This window comes from Trachurus trachurus (assembly GCF_905171665.1).
Source record: "Trachurus trachurus genome assembly, chromosome: 3".
Classification (NCBI taxonomy): domain Eukaryota; kingdom Metazoa; phylum Chordata; class Actinopteri; order Carangiformes; family Carangidae; genus Trachurus; species Trachurus trachurus.
The window spans coordinates 4,318,052-4,335,354 of NC_139893.1; the positions used below are offsets into that span (position 1 = coordinate 4,318,052).

Sequence of the window (17,303 nt, forward strand, 5' to 3'; positions counted from 1 at the left end):
TGTGTATATGTGTGTCTTATTGTCACATCTCCAAAACAAAAAAAAAACTTACACACAAACACACAATTATAAACATGCGTTGTCTAAATTTAAAAAGGAACACGTCGTCCCCTCCTGCGCGAATCAATCCCGGAGTGATTGAAATGACAGCGTTACTGTTTATAATACACAACATAATGCCACACTGCTGCATGTACATGTACCTATTTTTAGCATGGGGAAGTGTGTGTGTGTGTTTGTGTGTATATGTGTGTATGTGAAGGAGGAAGAGAGAGAGAAAGGGGGGGGGGGGGCACATACTCTAAAGGTCAGGTGGCAGGGAGAAAAAACCGAGTGGGAACAAATGATGCACTAAGCGAATGACACTCTGAGGTCCTGCTTTAATATGTATGTATCGCAGGTTGATGGCTGATTTCATTAGCGCCTCTCATTGTTATGCATAGATTGTCCTCCTGCAGCAAAATGAATATTGTATTCACACGCACGCACACACTCTCGCCCCTCACACACATTTTGCACACACACACTTTGCACACACACAACAACTGCGTTTTCCAGGGAATACTGTTGTACGATGGTGTTTTTTGGATCTTTTTGCACACAGAGATAGACGAAGACTTGGAAGAAAAAAGAAAAAAAAAAAAAGGTTGATGTTTCCACAGGCTGTTATCTGTGTCAGCTATAATTAAAACAATTTACAGCGCTGTCATTTTCAACACAGCCTTGGCTGCCGCGGACAATTCCTGTCAGGTAGTCGCTCTGATTATTTAGAGGCTCCTCGTCGTCGTTGATATCGGGAGTCGGTGAATTATTCTCCGAGGCTTTATTATATACGTCGTCTTTTTGTTTGAAACGACTCGAGCAGAATAAAAGTCGTCGTGTCGTGTCGTGTGTCCGAGGGTTCAGATTACGTCACCTCCGTGTGTGTGTGTGTGAGATACCTGTATGAGCAGCTTCATAAAATGCTGTTGTTGTGGTTTATTTTTCCTTCTCATGTTTCTAAAATAAGATGAACCCAACTAACGCCACTAAAAGGACAACTCACTAAAACCTTTATAACATCCACACGCTTTGTGATATTCTCATGTAATGCAGTTGTAGTCAACGAGCTGCCGAATACATCCAATAGGTAGAGGAACAGTCACAATGTCACTGACACTCAGGGTTGTAAGTGTTAAAGAGGAATTATGCAAGATTTGTACCTTAATTAAAAAGCGTCGGAGTGATTGTGATGGTTAAATGACAAAAACCAAACCTTGCAAGATCAGAGACACGGACTGCTATATGGCACTACGACACAAAACAGTTGTTTGTTATATATAAATATCTATTTTTCTTTCATAAAGAAGCATTATATGGAGCTAATTTATCCTCTCATCCTGAGAAAGATGCACTGGTGTGGGCAGAGTCGTGTTTAATTTAGATTAGTCTTTACAATCGGCTACAGAATAGATTTTAAAGTTCTGCTACTGGTTTAGGTCCAGAATACATGAATGACATGTTAGTGGAGTATAAAGTTTAAACCCAGCAGAGCTCTGAGATCTACTGACTCAGGTCAGATAGTGCAGCACAGAGTTCAAACTAGACATGGTGAAGCAGCATTTACACAACTGGAACAACAAACTACCAGCCCCAACTCTAAAACACTTTTAAATCCAGGTTAGAAACATTTCTCTTTTCACGTTGAGCTCTTTTAAAGAACTTTAAATCTTAATCTTGGATTTGCACTGTAAGGCCTCTTAATTGTTTTAATACAAATCAATATTTCATGCCGCAAACTCAGCAAACTTACTTTCCCCTGTACTTTATTTTATCCTTTTTTTTCTTGCTTTTAATTGTAATGTTTAATGTTGTTTAATGTTGATGACATCATCCAGGTCAGAGGTCAGTAGGTCAACCTACAGACCCCGGATGTTGATAACAGCTAACCCCGGACTCAGAGGGGAATAGCACTAGCCTATCAGAACTAAATATTGGTGAAATGAAGGAGTTTCTCTGCAGATAATGTGTTATTTAGAGGCTGCATTCTGCTGCCCTGTAGACAGAACGATCGTCAGAACGATTTGTAATGACACTAAAGTTATCTGGGTGAGTAAATGATCGTATTTTATACTAGAAATAAGGTCCAGATTGTAAAAAATGTTAATTATCCTTTAAGGTCTCTGAGGTCATGACTCTCCTCCATTGAGACCAAGACGATGCACATTGACCTGAAGATACTGGAGCAGTTCTTCTTGGTTTATTTTGGTTTATTTTTTTCTGCTGCTTCGTATGTTCGAGTGCGTGCAAACAGTTTTTTTTTTCCTTTCCAGTCGTCTGGAAGTCGACTGTGTTTCAGCAGGAATTCCAGTCCTTAGTGGGACATGAGCAAACGTTGAGTGTGTGTGAGATATTAATAGCTGTTGTGGGTGGAAACAGGAAAAAAAAAAAAGAAGCTTCTGCATTTTTCCATATGTTTTGTAAGGAAACAGTCCAGATGGATTATCTCTTTCTCTCGCTTCAACCGGCTTCAAGTCCAAGCGGTTGTTGTGTTGTGGACTTGCCAGAGAGAAACACACACACTTATACACACTAAACGCACACACACTCACACTCACTCACTCACACTCCTCCCGTCTGAAGTGCAACAGGCTATTACTGATTAACATGTCTAAACTAAGCCAGTTCAGAGCAGCGTATGAATCACGGATGACGTGACAGTCGTTCGTTGGTTCGTTGGTTCTTTCTTCCCTTCTCCCCCCCTCCAACATACCTCACGTTCCTCGCAGTCACACAGATATGTTTGTCGCCTTTTCTATTTGTTGCCTGAGAAACCATGTTGGCTTGTCTTCTCACATTTCACACTTGGTTTCATCCCCTTAACCCCTAATGCTCGGCCTGGATGGGGGGGGGGGGGGGATGCCTGACCTCTTGAGTCACGGATGTTACAGACTCATCGGCATCACAAGGGGAACGGGGCTCGGGGCTTTATTTGGCATGACTGAGTGTCAGACACAAACTTCTTTTGGATCAAACATTAGAGTAAATCCACCTCTGGACTCCTTTGTTGACATGTTTGTGTTGCAGATTGTGATTCCAGAGCTGTTTGTTTGCTGTTTTTCTTTCCTGTTTGGACATTTGGTCTCCGCTCCTCTCCTACATCATTTCTCCAGCGTTTCAACACTCTCTGTCTCTCTCGCGCCCTTGCACCTTGTAATGTGGAAAGACAAAAGCAAAAAAACACCCACACTTGTGCCTTCTCTTCAGAGTTGGCACACACACACATTAACTGACACACACACACAATCATACACACACACATTATGTGGTGTGACAGGACGTCGTCACATATTGGGAGTTTCACAGCAGGCTGACATTCCAGGACAGCAAAGTTAGAGATAAAATATCAGCGTGCTGCTGGTGGTTAACTCGCTCTTTTATCCTGTTTCTGGGCCACAAAGCGTGAAGGGTGTCTGTCTGTTTAGGACACAAATATAACACATGCCACACATGCATACCGTGCACACACACACACACACACACACACACACATAGACAACTTACAGAGACCATCCTGCCAGTTGGATGACAGAGGCTAAAAAAAACCCAACTAAAAAACAAACATGTGACAAAAGCAGCAGAGTTTTTTTTTTTACTTTTTCATGACACATGGTTTCTGGAAGCAGGAAGTGTGCCACACTGACTGACTGACTGACAGGATGTAGGATGATGATGATGATGTGTGTGTTGGCGTCTGATTTGTGCTTTCAGAGGTCACAGAGACTCACACACCCCTGAAAATAGCTTCTACAATAAGTGTATTATTATTGTGCAATAGGCTGCATGATCCACGTGAAAGGAGAGTTCGTCCTTTGTGTGTTTCGTGTTGATTTTTCTTCTTTTTCTTCTCCTTCTTGTCTTCTTCTTCTTAACCCCCGGTGGAGCTATATTTAAATGAATAAAAAAAAAGAAGAAAAAGAAGAAGAAGAAGAAGAAGAAGAAATCATGAAATCCACCTAGTCAGCAGCAGCGGAAAGAAGAGCTTCCTCTCCAAACCGCCCACACCGCTTTTCAGCCTTGTTGTGACTTGTTTATACGTCGTTGGAGGATTTCAGCTCCTTCCCTAGAACAATTGAGAGAGAAAGAGAGAGACAGAGAGAGAAAGAGAGAGAGAGAGAGAGGGAGAGAGCCCTCTGCTCCAGAGGATGAGAGCAGGTTACACGGCAACAGAGCAGAGCAGAGCTGGGAAACAACAGAATAAAAAAATAATAATAATAAAAAGAAAAAGGAGTGGAGCCTCGGAGACGGAAACTGAGACGGAAACTGGAAAGCATTCCCTCCCTCTTCTCTCCCTCTTCTCTCCCGGCCTCTGTATGCATGTCAGGTGCATGCACGCTATTGTTGTACTTTTCATCGCTGGCTGGTGTGTGTGTGTGTGTGTGTTTGTCACGTGCAGCTGTTTGCTCTCCAGTTAGCATACTGTGTAGTGAGTTAGTGCAGTTACAGCAGCAGTGTGTGCAGCTTCTTCCTCCTCCTCCTCCTCCTCCTCCTCCTCCTCTTCTCCACCACAACGCGCTGATTTATTCCCAACATCTGTCTTTGGCAGGTGTGTGTGCAACCGACGAGGTCCTCTTCTCCAAAAAGCTTGTGATGTCGCTATCATTGCGGGGCAGTTGTGTATGTGTATTTGTGTATAGTATGTGTGTGTGTGTGTGTGTGTGTGTGTGCAACAACAACAGAGAGAGAGAGAGAGGGCCTTCCTCCTCCTCCTCCTCCTCCTCCTCCTCCTCCTCCACCCCCATCTCTTTAGGATGAGTCATATCTAAAGCCCTGTGTGTAATCCAAGCCTGTGTTTCATGTGTGTGTGGTGTGTGTGTGTGTGTGTGTGTGTGAACAGACAGACCCCGAGCAGCAGTGTGGGTCTGTCTCTGTCTGTCTTCTCGGTCCTCGCTCCCTCTGGGGCCACTGAGTGGGTGAGACACGGCTATCAACAACAGGCCCAGGCAGCTTCGGTTTCAGCCTCACCACACCAGGAATCTACCCGTCGTGACAGGCACTGACACACACACACTGACACAGACACATACACACGCATAAGTCCGCCACCACCGCTATTATTCTTCTTCTTCCCCTCCGTTTCCTTTAAGCTCCTCCTTAAATAATATCAGGTGACAAAAGACGATGAGGGGCCGGTGGTTTGAACCGTGTGCGATCGGGAGGAAGTGTGAGGATCCACATAGAGACTCAGATAGAGTGACACAGTGGTGACGCTCAGTCTAACACAGGTAACTAACTCTATGTGTGACTCAGGGTTCCCACGCGTCCGACCTGGAAAAACCTGGAAAACAGTTGTTGACCGACTTTCTAGTCATGGAAAACCAGAGAATCAGCTACCGGTGCTCTATCTGTTTGACCTCGCTAAGGATTTATTCTCCAAAGAAGTTCCTATAGCGAGAAAACTTTAAGCTGATGAGAGCATGAAACAAAATGTTGTCCTATGATAATTTCTAAGCATTTTCTTTTAATAATTCTTTTAAAACATACATACATATACATAACATGCATACATACGTCTTTGCTGCTTCTGCACTTTGCACTTTCATATAGCACTTTATTATTACATCACAATATCATAGGCCCTTGTCTTGTCTTGTCTTGTCTGTCTGCATAATATCTGTGTTTATTTTTAAATATCGTCAATGTCTGTGTTCATTTTTATGTTAGATGTGTGTGGTAAATGTATGTTGAATGTTAATAATCGCACATTGGAGTTTGGGGAAACGTAATTTCGATCCCCTGTGTAATTGACAGTTACATAGTGTGATTGACAATAACAAAAGTTCACTAACTAACTAAAACTTTTTTTAAAAACTCTTTTAACTCAGATTGACTCCTCGGGGACTAATACGTAGTACCCCACTGCTTGTCTCTGCACAAAATGGCGAAATAAAACTTCTTGAACCTTGTAAGAGAGATGATATCATAGATTTAATTAAAGAGCCACAGTCTGCACATCTTTAAGAGAGAGGAATAAACATAGAAACAAACTGGTTAAATGAACAAAATAAGGTTCAACTGTTGAAAAGAAGCAGAAATGAGGCGGAGGATGTGTAATAACGTCCTGGAAATTACTATAAGAAAAGAGTGGGAACCCTGGTGTGTGTTTCCGGTCACACCTGTGGAGGGAGGAGTGTGTGTGTGCGGTTGCAGACGTTGAGGTTTGACAAAGGAGGTGCAAATATTTTGACTTTAAAAAAAAATATTTTATATGAAATCACACAGAGGAAGTTGTGGCGACACAGGAAACAGAGACATGACACAGACAGGAGGAAAGAAAAAGAAAAAGAAGAAGTGAAGTGTATTTTGTGGATATTCTTTCTGTGCAGCAGAGTCGACCATCATGGCTGTGACCAACTCCTTTAAAGGCACAGCTGGAGTTTCTTTGTTAAAAACGGGTCTTCTACATTTGCCCCTGGGGGGTAGTGGGGGCTGTAAAGTGTCCTGGATGGAGCCGAGCGGCGGAAAGGTGAAACCTGCAGAACAGCAGCGTGAAACTGTTTCCCATCACGGCGCCGCTCATTTTATTACCTTTTCTTTTTTATTATTATTATTCTGTTCTGTGTGACCTGCAGAAAATACACGTTTCTTTTTTTTTTTTTTTCTTATCATCCATTGCAGAAAATATTCTTTATTTCCAGACACACAAAGACCAGATTTAGTCTTTTTTCAGCGGCCACTGAATCATATGGGACCAGGTTTTTGAATCATAAGTCACATGAAAGACACAGAAAGAAAAGAAAAGAAAGTAAGAACATCCACACCTTCTTTTTTTTAATCAGATTACAAATAGTTTAACTTGTGCAATGTGCATGGATCAGTGCTGAGCTGATAGCGCTGATAAATCGTGGCCTATTTATTCATTCTTTATTCTTGATGCTTGCTGAATTGGCATTTAGCTTTAATTTATTATTTACATTTGGAAACAAGTGAAAGTGACTTTGCTCCAGTTCAGTGTTTGGCAGCTCAGAGCGTTTTGGCCACTTACACAACAGAACTTCAGCAGTTTTTTTCCCCTTTCTTTCCTCCTCCTCCACTGTGACAGAAAACAGGATTTATTAATGCACATTACAGGGTTAGATTTCACTTGTGTCCAGTGTGTTTTATTATTAGTCTTATAAATGCAGATACATCATCATCATCATCATCGTCGCCAGGCTTCGTGTCGTTGAACGTCTCAGTGTGTTATGAGTCGAGTTTAGGAAATCTTCTGGACAGGAATCAAACCCAAAGGCTCAGGAGTCGCTCGCTTGTTATTTAAATGGTATTTAGGACACATGCTTGCTTCTTGTATTGTTTATTAATGGGCTGGTTAATAATGAACTAATCTAGTGACTCCTAGCTGCTCGTCCTTCAGATCAGTAGCTCTCAACCTTTTTTCTTTTCTTTTTTTTTGCTTTCTTTTGTTTTTTGGGGCAGTGCCTCCGATCCATTTATCCAGCGCACTGTGTCCCCATTAAAGTAAATGTAGGTTATTACTATTACTACTATTATTGTTATTCCATGTTATATCATGGAAGAAAAAGGGCATGTCATTGAATGCCAAATAACACATGTGATTGAACTGGACAGCTGGAATATCATTATCATTGAAAAAAAAAAGCCATGTGAATAGAAATTATGTCTATTTTCAATGGAAAAAAGACAGAATTATCTTTTATCAACATTATTTTATTAGAATAAAGGATGTCACATGTTTCATAGGACAGAATTCATCCTGCAGAGTTTTTGACTGAAGGTGTTTTTGTGCCGTTTGAAGCCCGAATCAAACCTGGTGAAAATCCACAAGGTTTTTAACCACGTTTTCTTTTATGCATCGTGGACTGGACTTATTAAAAAATATTTAATGAAGACTTAAAGACTTTCTCTACTTTGCAACACTTTTGATCTCTGGGAGCATCAATAACACCACACACAGCTCCCTCCTGAGCTCAACGAGACTACGTGATGAAACAAAGGTTACGTTACCTGCGCTCTGTTGTGTTTTTAATGGTGGAATAGAATAAAATAAAATAGTTCTGCATCTGATTGTTTTAGATGTAAAGCTGCACATTCCTCCACAGTGTTGTAGTAGGCTACTCAGGGTCTGGAGGTCACGTCTTCAAGGTCTTGGTCTTGTCTCCAAACTTTGTTTACATTAAATATGGTTTAGATTTTATATCAAATTGTCTTTTCTTTGTAGCTGAGCTGATGAATAATGTAAATATAAAAACACGTTATTATTAAGAGGACTGGTACTGAATACAGTGATGGTCTTGGAAATGGTCTCGCATTGGTTTGGTCTTGGTTTTGTGTTAGGTAGTCTTGACCACAACACTATAAACTACCATTACTGGTCGTTATCTCCCCGTGTTACAGCTTCTATCTTCAGCCTAGTTGTTCTTAACTTCTTCTATCAGAGACAGGCGTCTATATGGGACAGGCTTTTATTTTGATTTTATTTAATTTAGAACAAATCTTCTCCTCAGAAAAGATGAAACTCCTCTCCACTGGTTCTGTTGTTCCTGTTTAACAGAAGGAAAGAGTCGGATCCAGAGCAGCATCATTTACTAGTTTAATCAGCACCCATTCAACTTCTAATAAATAGATAAATGTGTTGCTCCACCCACAGACTGTAGATAAGCTCCGCCTCTTTCCTCGGCTCAGTCACAGTTCTCAACGGAGCGATTAACACGACCGGACGCAACAGGTTCAGGTCCAAAACATTTAATAACTCAGGTCGGACCACGGGCTTCATTTTTTTGTTGGGCCGCGTTTGGGCCAAGAATTAAATTGATTCGAGCTTCAACTTTTCAATTTTCCGTCCCGTTGAGAACTGTAGCAGGAATGAAGCAGCTTAGAAGGTGCTCAAACAGGCGATCGTTGGCTTTGAGAGGTTTTGTACATTGACGAGAACTTGCAGAAAATCGAAACAGACCCGACTTCTATTTGAGACTCAGCTGTTATTTGTAGACCTGTCCTGTTTGAGACTTTTTGAGACTTTACGTTAATCACAGAGTCCAGAGACACCGATTCCCCCCGAAGCTACTTCACTTTCAGTTTGTAAATGTGCAGTTCAATATGGACGTAATGAAAAAACAAAACTTTAACAGTCACTTTACCTGAGCAACATCAACATGCAGGAGGAGCTGCTGCTGCTGCTGCACAACAACAGCAAGAACATTACCAGTCTAAAGCTTAAACGTGCAGCGCTGTAGTTTAGTCGTGTTGGCGCCGTCGTGCATGTGTCATATGAGCTCTGGGCCGCGGAGAACCAACCACACAAGTGTTGTTCTGTTCATCATGGTCTTCCTGCAGAGTGGTGGGAGTGAACGCCAGGATGTTGATGTTGTTGATGTTGTTAGTTTTGTTTTGTTTGTGTGGAATTACCTGGAAAAGGTTGCACAGACAGATTTACTAAACTGTCACAGTCGGTTTACACAAACTAAGCTCTGATATTTCATTATCAAACCTACGCAAATACAACATTTTCTGTCTTTTTTTTCTCTCTCTCTCTTTTTTTTGGCTGCATTTAGTGATTCTTGTGTAACATGGATGTGAATTAGTGTGTGGGATTTTTTTTCTAACAGTACAAAGATGTCCCAAGGGTCTGTTTTTTTTTTTTTTCTCTCTCTTTCCCTTCACCCCCCAATTTTCTCATTACAAATGCTAATGTCACATTAATGAAATCGGCTTAGTTAAAGGTTTATAGCGTAGCCTACACTCAGAGATTTGGCCCCCGACACTTCCCACATATTTCAAGTTGAATCACAGTTTTTCCTGTGGGCATTAGCCGACTATTCTGAGTTACTTTGGGAGGAAAAAAAAGTTGCGAGCACGGTGTTGCCAAGCTTCGTTGTCATCATCATCATCACCGGCGGTCCGACTGCTGCTGCATGAAGACGTGAAGACGACCGGTGGCTCTTTAGCTGCGGCTGCGTTTTAATGGCTCGGCTGCAGATGCAGGCTAATGTAAACATTGTGTTAATGTGTGCGAGCAGCAGTTTGTAGAGTCACTGGCTGTTAATCATTGCTCCACACACACAAGAGCGTGTCAGGCTGCACAACAACACGCCACAGAGTTAATCAAGGTTATAGATCCCTGCATGCTTGTTTTCTTTTCTTTTTTTCCTCCTTTTTATATCTAACTACTTGTTGTTTCTTAATCTAATCATCAGGCTGCTGCAGTAAATACCATCAGCAGCTCCTGGGTCAGATGAAGATGTGAGAAAACAACTGGTTTCTCATTCATAATGTCAGAAAATATTCTTTCAGAAAACCTGCAATTTAAAAGTTAACCCCCCTTTCTTTCTTTCTTTCTTTTTTTTATATCCATAAATAATCTCACTCATCATCTCTCTCTTCAACGTTTATAACCTTTCACTGGTGTTTTTTTACTTCTTGCCTCAGTTTGCTCTCCTTTTCTCTGTCTGAAACACTAAAGCCATTTAAAGCTTCAACAGTGGAGTAAAGAGACGGAGAGATTGCCCTTTGTAATTAAAAGCCAATTTTGTAAAATTGATTAGATTATGTTAATCAAGGGAGATAATATCTTAAAAGCAGTGTGAGGAAGGGAGATAGAGGACGACGTGCGAAGGAGTGTGTGTGTATAAGTGTGTGTGTGTGTGTGTGTAGTGGGGTGGGGGGGTGGTGGGAAGGAGTGACAGTCCAGCCGCCGCCATTACAAGCTGCTGATTTCTGCAGAGTGCTTCATAAAATGTCAGAGCGCTTCTCCCTGAGCAAGACACTGAAAAATGGCAGCGCTGTGTGTGATGTGCTGGCACCTCACCTGCTGCACTGTGTGTGTGTGTGTGTGTGAGAGAGAGAGAGTGTGTGTGTGTGTGTGAGAGCGAGAGAGAGAGAGGAAGAGAGGAAGAGAGAGAGTATCAGTGTGTGTGCATTTGTGCATTTGTGCAAGTGTGTGCTTGCCTGGTGTGTACTCGCTCGCCTGCATGTGTTTTTACATCTGTGTGTGTGTGCATCTGTGTGTATAAGTGTGTGTGTGTGTGTGTGTGTGTGTGTGTGTGTGAGTGTCCACGCTGGCCTCCCTCCCATGTTGCAGTGAAGCAGAACAGAGTGGCTGACTGCCTGCTGCTCTGCCTCCCTCTCTGTCAATACAACACTCTTCTCCTGCAGCCAAGTCGCTTTTTTACATGTTTTACATTAAGTAAATCAGCCGTTTGAACAAGTGATTGACATATTGAGTTTAATGCTGCTGGATTTCCTCTCATCAGGGCTTTTCTTTTCTTCTCTTTTCTTTTCTTTTTATTATTTATTACACATGTCGCCAGATTGTTGCTGCAAGAAACTAAAACGGCTCAACAGCTTTTAACCTTCGTCTTGTGTTAGCTTTCTGCTACCATCTATGGTGTCGGGGTCAGTTTTAAATCAGCTGTAAAACACACTAAAACAATTATTTATCATCCCATTTGTTTCTGATCTCTTGGTTACATTGTTAGGCTTCTTATCCATGAAAATATTGGTTTTAATATTTTTTGGTGTGGGTCTCTGGGCCTTTTTTTTGTCAGTATGACCCTTGGCTTCAATTGAACCTTCCTCTTGTCAGCTTTCTGCTTCCATCTATGGTGTTTGGGTCGGTTTTGAGTCTTAAATCAGCTGTAAAACACACTAAAACAATTACTTATCATCCTATTTGTTTCTCATCTCTTGGTTACATTGTTAGGCTTCAGTTTTAACTCTCATTACTGTTCTTATTGTTACAACCGGGTCAAAACCGACCCTAACAACACAAATGTCATAATTTTAACCAGAGCATTTTGTGGATTCCTGACAAAGTCAAAAAGCCTTGATGCTATAAACAACTCTATGTGCTACTTTCATGCATTTAAAACCTGAAAACGCAAGAGAAGGGTTAAGACCAATCGTCTGATTTCAGAAACGCACACAGATGTAACATGACGGAGCGTGAGCCACTGTAAACACCCCAGTGTTTACTACCATGCAGCAGCAGCAGCAGCAGCATGTTTACCTCCGTCTGCCATTTAGCACAGAGCCATGTCCTTTAATGAAGCCGTCACATCGCAAACATACAAGTGTGTGTGTGTGTTTTCAACAAAAAGCATGAAAGAAGAGAAGAGAAGGAAAGAATGGTGAAGCCTGGGTGGGAGAGAGGTGTTGAAGAGGAGAGGAGGTGGAGGAGGTGGATAATAAACACACAGCATCAAGCCAGAGATGTGATGTGAGCAGCCTTTTCCTTTAACAACGTTGACAGCTAAATGAGCCGACAACTGTGCAGCAAGACGCCAACAACAAAAAAAAACACACCCAGGGAAGTTTAGAACGAGTGCGAAGAGCAAATATGACTTCACCTGAACCTGAGCCGCTCGCTGTGGTGCAATAAATAAATAAAAAAAAGCAGGAGGGGAAAAACACGTGTTGTACAACGAGTTCAGTGGTGGATGAACGGTGCAGCTGCAGGTTAGTCACTCATTGATTGATTTGATTTGATTTGATTTGATTGATTCAACTTAATCGTCACTGCAACAAAATGCAAATTGCAATTGCATGATCTGTAAATACTCGACCAGTGAGATAAAAAGATAAGAAAGAAAAGACAGTAAATAACCTAAGAACCTAAGAAACCCATATTAGGAACTGAAATATAATAGATGAATACACATTGTTAGGCAGCGACATGTTGGGGTGAAGTGCAGTTGTAAGAGAATAAGGTGTCATTACAGCACTGGATTGATAATGAGTGTGTGTGTGTGTGTTATTTTATCTAATTAATCAATCAATCTATATAATCTATAAGACGTAAACAGCAGCAGCTTCTCCTCACAGCTGGAAACAGATCTAAAAGTTCGATCAAATCGTTAGAAAACATCGATTTTCTTTCTATTCACAAATCTATCGATCAGCTGCTCGTTTCCTGTAATATCAGAGTCTGTTACTGTAGGTCAGGTGTGTGTAAACAGGTGTGTGTCTGCCTGTGTGTGTGTGTGGTGAACCTCCCTGTAGAGTTTGCAGTGTGCATAGTGCTGTGTGTGAGTGTGTGTGTGTGTGTGTGTGTGTGTGAGTGAAACTGAATCATCACAAAGTTAGCGTTAAGCTGTGTAACCTTTGTTCTGGACAGTTTGGCAAATGGATAGAGGAGTTTCTGTGTGTGTGTGTGTGTCTCTGTGTGTGTGTGTGAGGAGAGGCAGTAAAAAAAAAAAAAACAGGGAGTGTGACTGTACATGTGTTAGTTCTTGTGTTCAGTTAAGCAACACACACATTATTATATCCTGAAAGAACATTATTACTGCTTTTATTATCAACATGGTCGCCATGAATGATGATGATGATGAGTCCACACTTTTATCTTGTGTGTGTGTCTGTATCTGTGTGTGTGTGTTGATATGGGTGTGTTAACATGTGCTGAGAGGAGGGAAAGTTTCAGTTGAAGAGAAGTGTAAAGTGTAAAATGGACGGAGGATTCTCCAACAGTTGCTGAAGCGAAGGTTTTCGCCGCTCTCTGGCTGCTCCATTGTTCTGTCACTGTCAGTTTGTTTTGCTATTTGACATGCATGTCATTTGCATTATTCATATGTGGAGTACTGCGCTCTTTCTCCATCTCTCTCCCCCTCCCTCCCTCTCTCCCTCTCCTTCCTTCTCTCTCTGTGTCTTTCCATGATATTCCCTGATAAACCGACGCCGTTTCCTGTTATTCACTTTCAAGTATTTCTGTATTTCCTGCAGTTTATTTCTCAGAAACCAGGTGTGTCGGTTGTTTATGACCAGTTTAACCAGAAGTCACACTCGTGCACTTTGATACGACTGCAGCTCAAGTTTCATGGTTTTGAATAGTTATTGTCACTACAGAGTGCTGCTACCAGTCATGTCAGGTATGTTACAGTGATAAAACCAGGCATGGAGGCAGAGAGTTATCAAGTTTTTAATCATAGAAAGAGCAAAACATTGTCAATATTTAATGTGTTGAGCCTCATGGACGCTGTACAAAGGATTATAATGGATTTAAAGACATTACAAACGTAATATATATGTTTTTTTATTCATATTAAGAAGCTTTGTTCAACACAGGGACGTGATCGTTTGTTTTCTTGCAGCTTCTCTGTTCGGCATCAATCTCATTCTGTCTCATCATGTTTGTTTTTTTCATCTTTGAAGCTTAAAAACACAAAGGTAACAAACTGTAAAGTGCAGTGGACTGTAATTACCACATTGTGTAGTGCCACTGACCTGCGTAATGTCACTAGAAAGTAATGAGACATAATTACGAATGCATCTTCTGCAGAATTTATTTTTGCAAACGTCTGCAAACGTCCCGTTTAAACATTTTTAAGTTCCTCGTGTGTTTTTAAATATGTGGTGCACCTTCTGTCTGAGCTCAGTGTTCAAGGCCTCAGGGTACCTTTTTTTTAATATATTTTTTATTTTATTTTTTTGTGCAAATCATCACTTTCGCTCTCTTTGCATTGAGTTACAGTGGGGAAAAGAAAATGGTTTCGAGCAAATGTAAAATACTACAGTCTGTAATCTAAATGGTAATTAAGCTTAACAGGCATTCATGGCTTGGCTCTCCACTCACCTTGCTTCCAGTGCATGTTGTGAGTGTATAAGTGCATGTATAGTCTACTTGCCAACAATGAGTACCCGGAAATGTTGAGTACCCCAAAGTTTTATGTTAGAAATAGATAGTATGGGTCCCCAGTATTCAGAAACTGCCGGATGCTAACTTATATATATTGGGCAATTAGCACAATTGACATAATTAGCATAAATTAGCATTATTACCTATATGGGCAATATTTCAACAAAATTGACTTGGCTGATCTGGGTAATATTGGAGTGGTTTTAGGGGTTATTGATGATGCTGAATCCATTTCTGACATTTTCAAAATTCAAAATGGCTGTCTAAACCGGAAGTGACCAGATTGAAATCCATCAAAATCGGCCCACTGGCGGTTAAAATCTGGTCACTTCCGGTTTAGACAGCCATTTTGAATTTTGAAAATGTCAGAAATGGATTCAGCATCATCAATAACCCCTAAAACCACTCCAACATTGCCCAGATCAGCCAAGTCAATTTTGTTGAAATATTGCCCATATAGGCAAAATATCCTAATTTATGCTAATTATGTCAGTTATGCTAATTGCCCAATATATATAAGTTAGCATCCGGCAGTTTCTGAATACTGGGGACCCATACTATCTATTTCTAACATAAAACTTTGGGGTACTCAACATTTCCGGGTTCACAATGGGGCCCTATGGTCTGGCAAGTAGACTAGTACTGTATGTGTGTGCGTTTGTTTGCATGTACTGTACGTAGACTGTGTTTTTATGCGTTTCCCAACTGCTCCAGAGTCATTACAGACTCTTGTAGACTCAGTCAGTCAGTCAGTCAGTCAGTCAGTCAGTCAGTCGGTGGTTGTGAACAGATCTGGTTGAGTCTGCAGCAGCAGAAAAAAAACAAAAAACCCTTGGTAATGAGCAGCGAGAGAGAGACTGGCAGACAGACGAGTGTGAGTGGCTATAGCAGAGGGAGAAGGGCAGATTCATCAGGGATGATTGCCTGATGCACACTTCTGGTTTTTTGATGTGCAGAAGACCCTGCTAGGTTACCATGGGGAGAATAATTAGCTTTGGCTGGATGCAGATGCGAATGAGCGTAAGAGATGTGGAATTTTCTTATTGAGCTTTACTTTATGATACTTAGGATGCTTGCTTGCTTGCTTGCTGCACATGTGTCTGTATGTGTGCTCACAGACACACACAGACACACTAGCGGCTCATTCTCTTCTATTTATGGCCAGGAAATGGGAGTAGTGCTATGTCTGGTTGAGCTGAGTAACACTATTCTGTCACACATAGGTTTGACATCAAACACAAGTGACAAGCCTATCCTATTTCTCTCCACCGAGTCATCACCATGTCCCAAAATCACATTATTGTCAGTGGGAACCCAGCAGAGACGGATGGTGGTGAGCGGAGCAGGGGTGTTGATTCCAGCCTTTGGCGTCTCGTCTACAGTAGTAGGCTACGCTTGAAAAGGCAAATAAAGCCATTTGGCAAGAGCTGATTTCTTGTCGTTTTAAAAAAAAAATATACAGAAGAACACGCGTGTGTGTGTGGTATAGGCTATGGCACGCCAGTTTGGTTTTATATTTTATCTAAAGCCTCTTACAGCGACATGGATACGTGTGTGTCGGGGAGGAGGAGGCCAGGCAGGGCTGGAAACTCTTCAATGCTAACGCCGGCACGCTCTAGTATTCGCGACACACAGGACCATATCATTACCTTTTTGCCCTGGCAGCGAGGCAGTAAGCAGCTCTCTGCCGTGCTAAGCTCCAGTGTTACATGGAGGCAGAGAGACAGGCACTAGGCAGGCACTAGGCAGGCAGTGGTGTGGCTGTAATAAGACCTGTGGCCCAGCGACACTGCCAAGGCGAGGCGAGGCGAGGCGAGGCGGGGTGAGAGATGGTGCCCATCCCCAACATGCCCTGCTCTGCCATCTGTCACTGGGCAGGAGCAGCGCCCAGGGAGGGAGGGAGGGGAGGAGAGGGAGAGGAGGGGAGGAAAGGAGGGGAGGGAGGGGTCTGAGTCAGTCTAGTTGTTGTCACCTAGATGGGCCACACTGGGGCAACGCTGTCTCTTTGTACTCTGTCACTTCATGAAGCACATATCCTGTTTAATATCACAAAATGAACAGATTTTGTGGCTCTGATATTATTACAACTGGGAAAAAAAACAAAAAACGAAGCCTCTGGAGCGCCCCTGCCACCGCCACCGCCGTCAAAACTGATTAATAATTAATAATCACCAAACATCGTCTCATGATTCCAGCTGCAACAGAGAAGAACTGTGTCGTCGTTCTCTGATAATAAAACTTAATATCTGCGGGGATTTGAGCTGTTTAGTCGGACAAGTCGTCACGTTACAGAGCGATGATGAAGTGAGTGATGAATAAACAGCCTCAGAATAAAGTAAAAACACACACACACATATACACACACACACACACACGCTCACAGAGACACACACACTTCCTGTTGTGACCTTTCCGATGCTAGCGAGCGGTGGTGTAGCATGTTCTCACACAGGGCGCTCTGTCTCTTTAAATGTTCTCTGAGTCCATGTTTGACTCTGGACAAAGGTTGTCACTTAATTTTTTTTTTTTGCCAAGACTGGTTATGTCATTTCCTGGCTAACGGTGTGTGTGTGTGTGTCTGTGTGTGTGTATGTGTGTGTGTGCGTGCAGGGAGGAGGAGGGAGGAGGAGGAGGAGGAGAAAAGGGGGTCAAGCTCTCTTGTGCGTGCGCTCTG

At 42.0% G+C, this 17,303-nt stretch overlaps 1 protein-coding gene across 6 annotated transcripts in view; it reads left to right on the forward strand.

The window, feature by feature from the left end:
* Positions 1-17,303, forward strand: part of baz2ba (bromodomain adjacent to zinc finger domain, 2Ba) — a 117,145-nt gene that overhangs the window by 29,074 nt on the left and 70,768 nt on the right. For 2 of the 6 annotated variants that reach the window (XM_083994955.1, XM_083994959.1), the window contains exon 1: positions 12,369-12,453. The exons of 3 other annotated variants lie outside the window; for them this stretch is intronic. In XM_083994955.1, coding sequence (XP_083851081.1) covers positions 12,435-12,453 — 19 coding nt within the window. In that variant the 5' untranslated portion in view covers positions 12,369-12,434. Of the gene's footprint in view, positions 1-12,368; positions 12,454-17,303 lie in introns of those variants that run through there. One more of the 6 variants, XM_083994960.1, reaches the window with a different exon arrangement.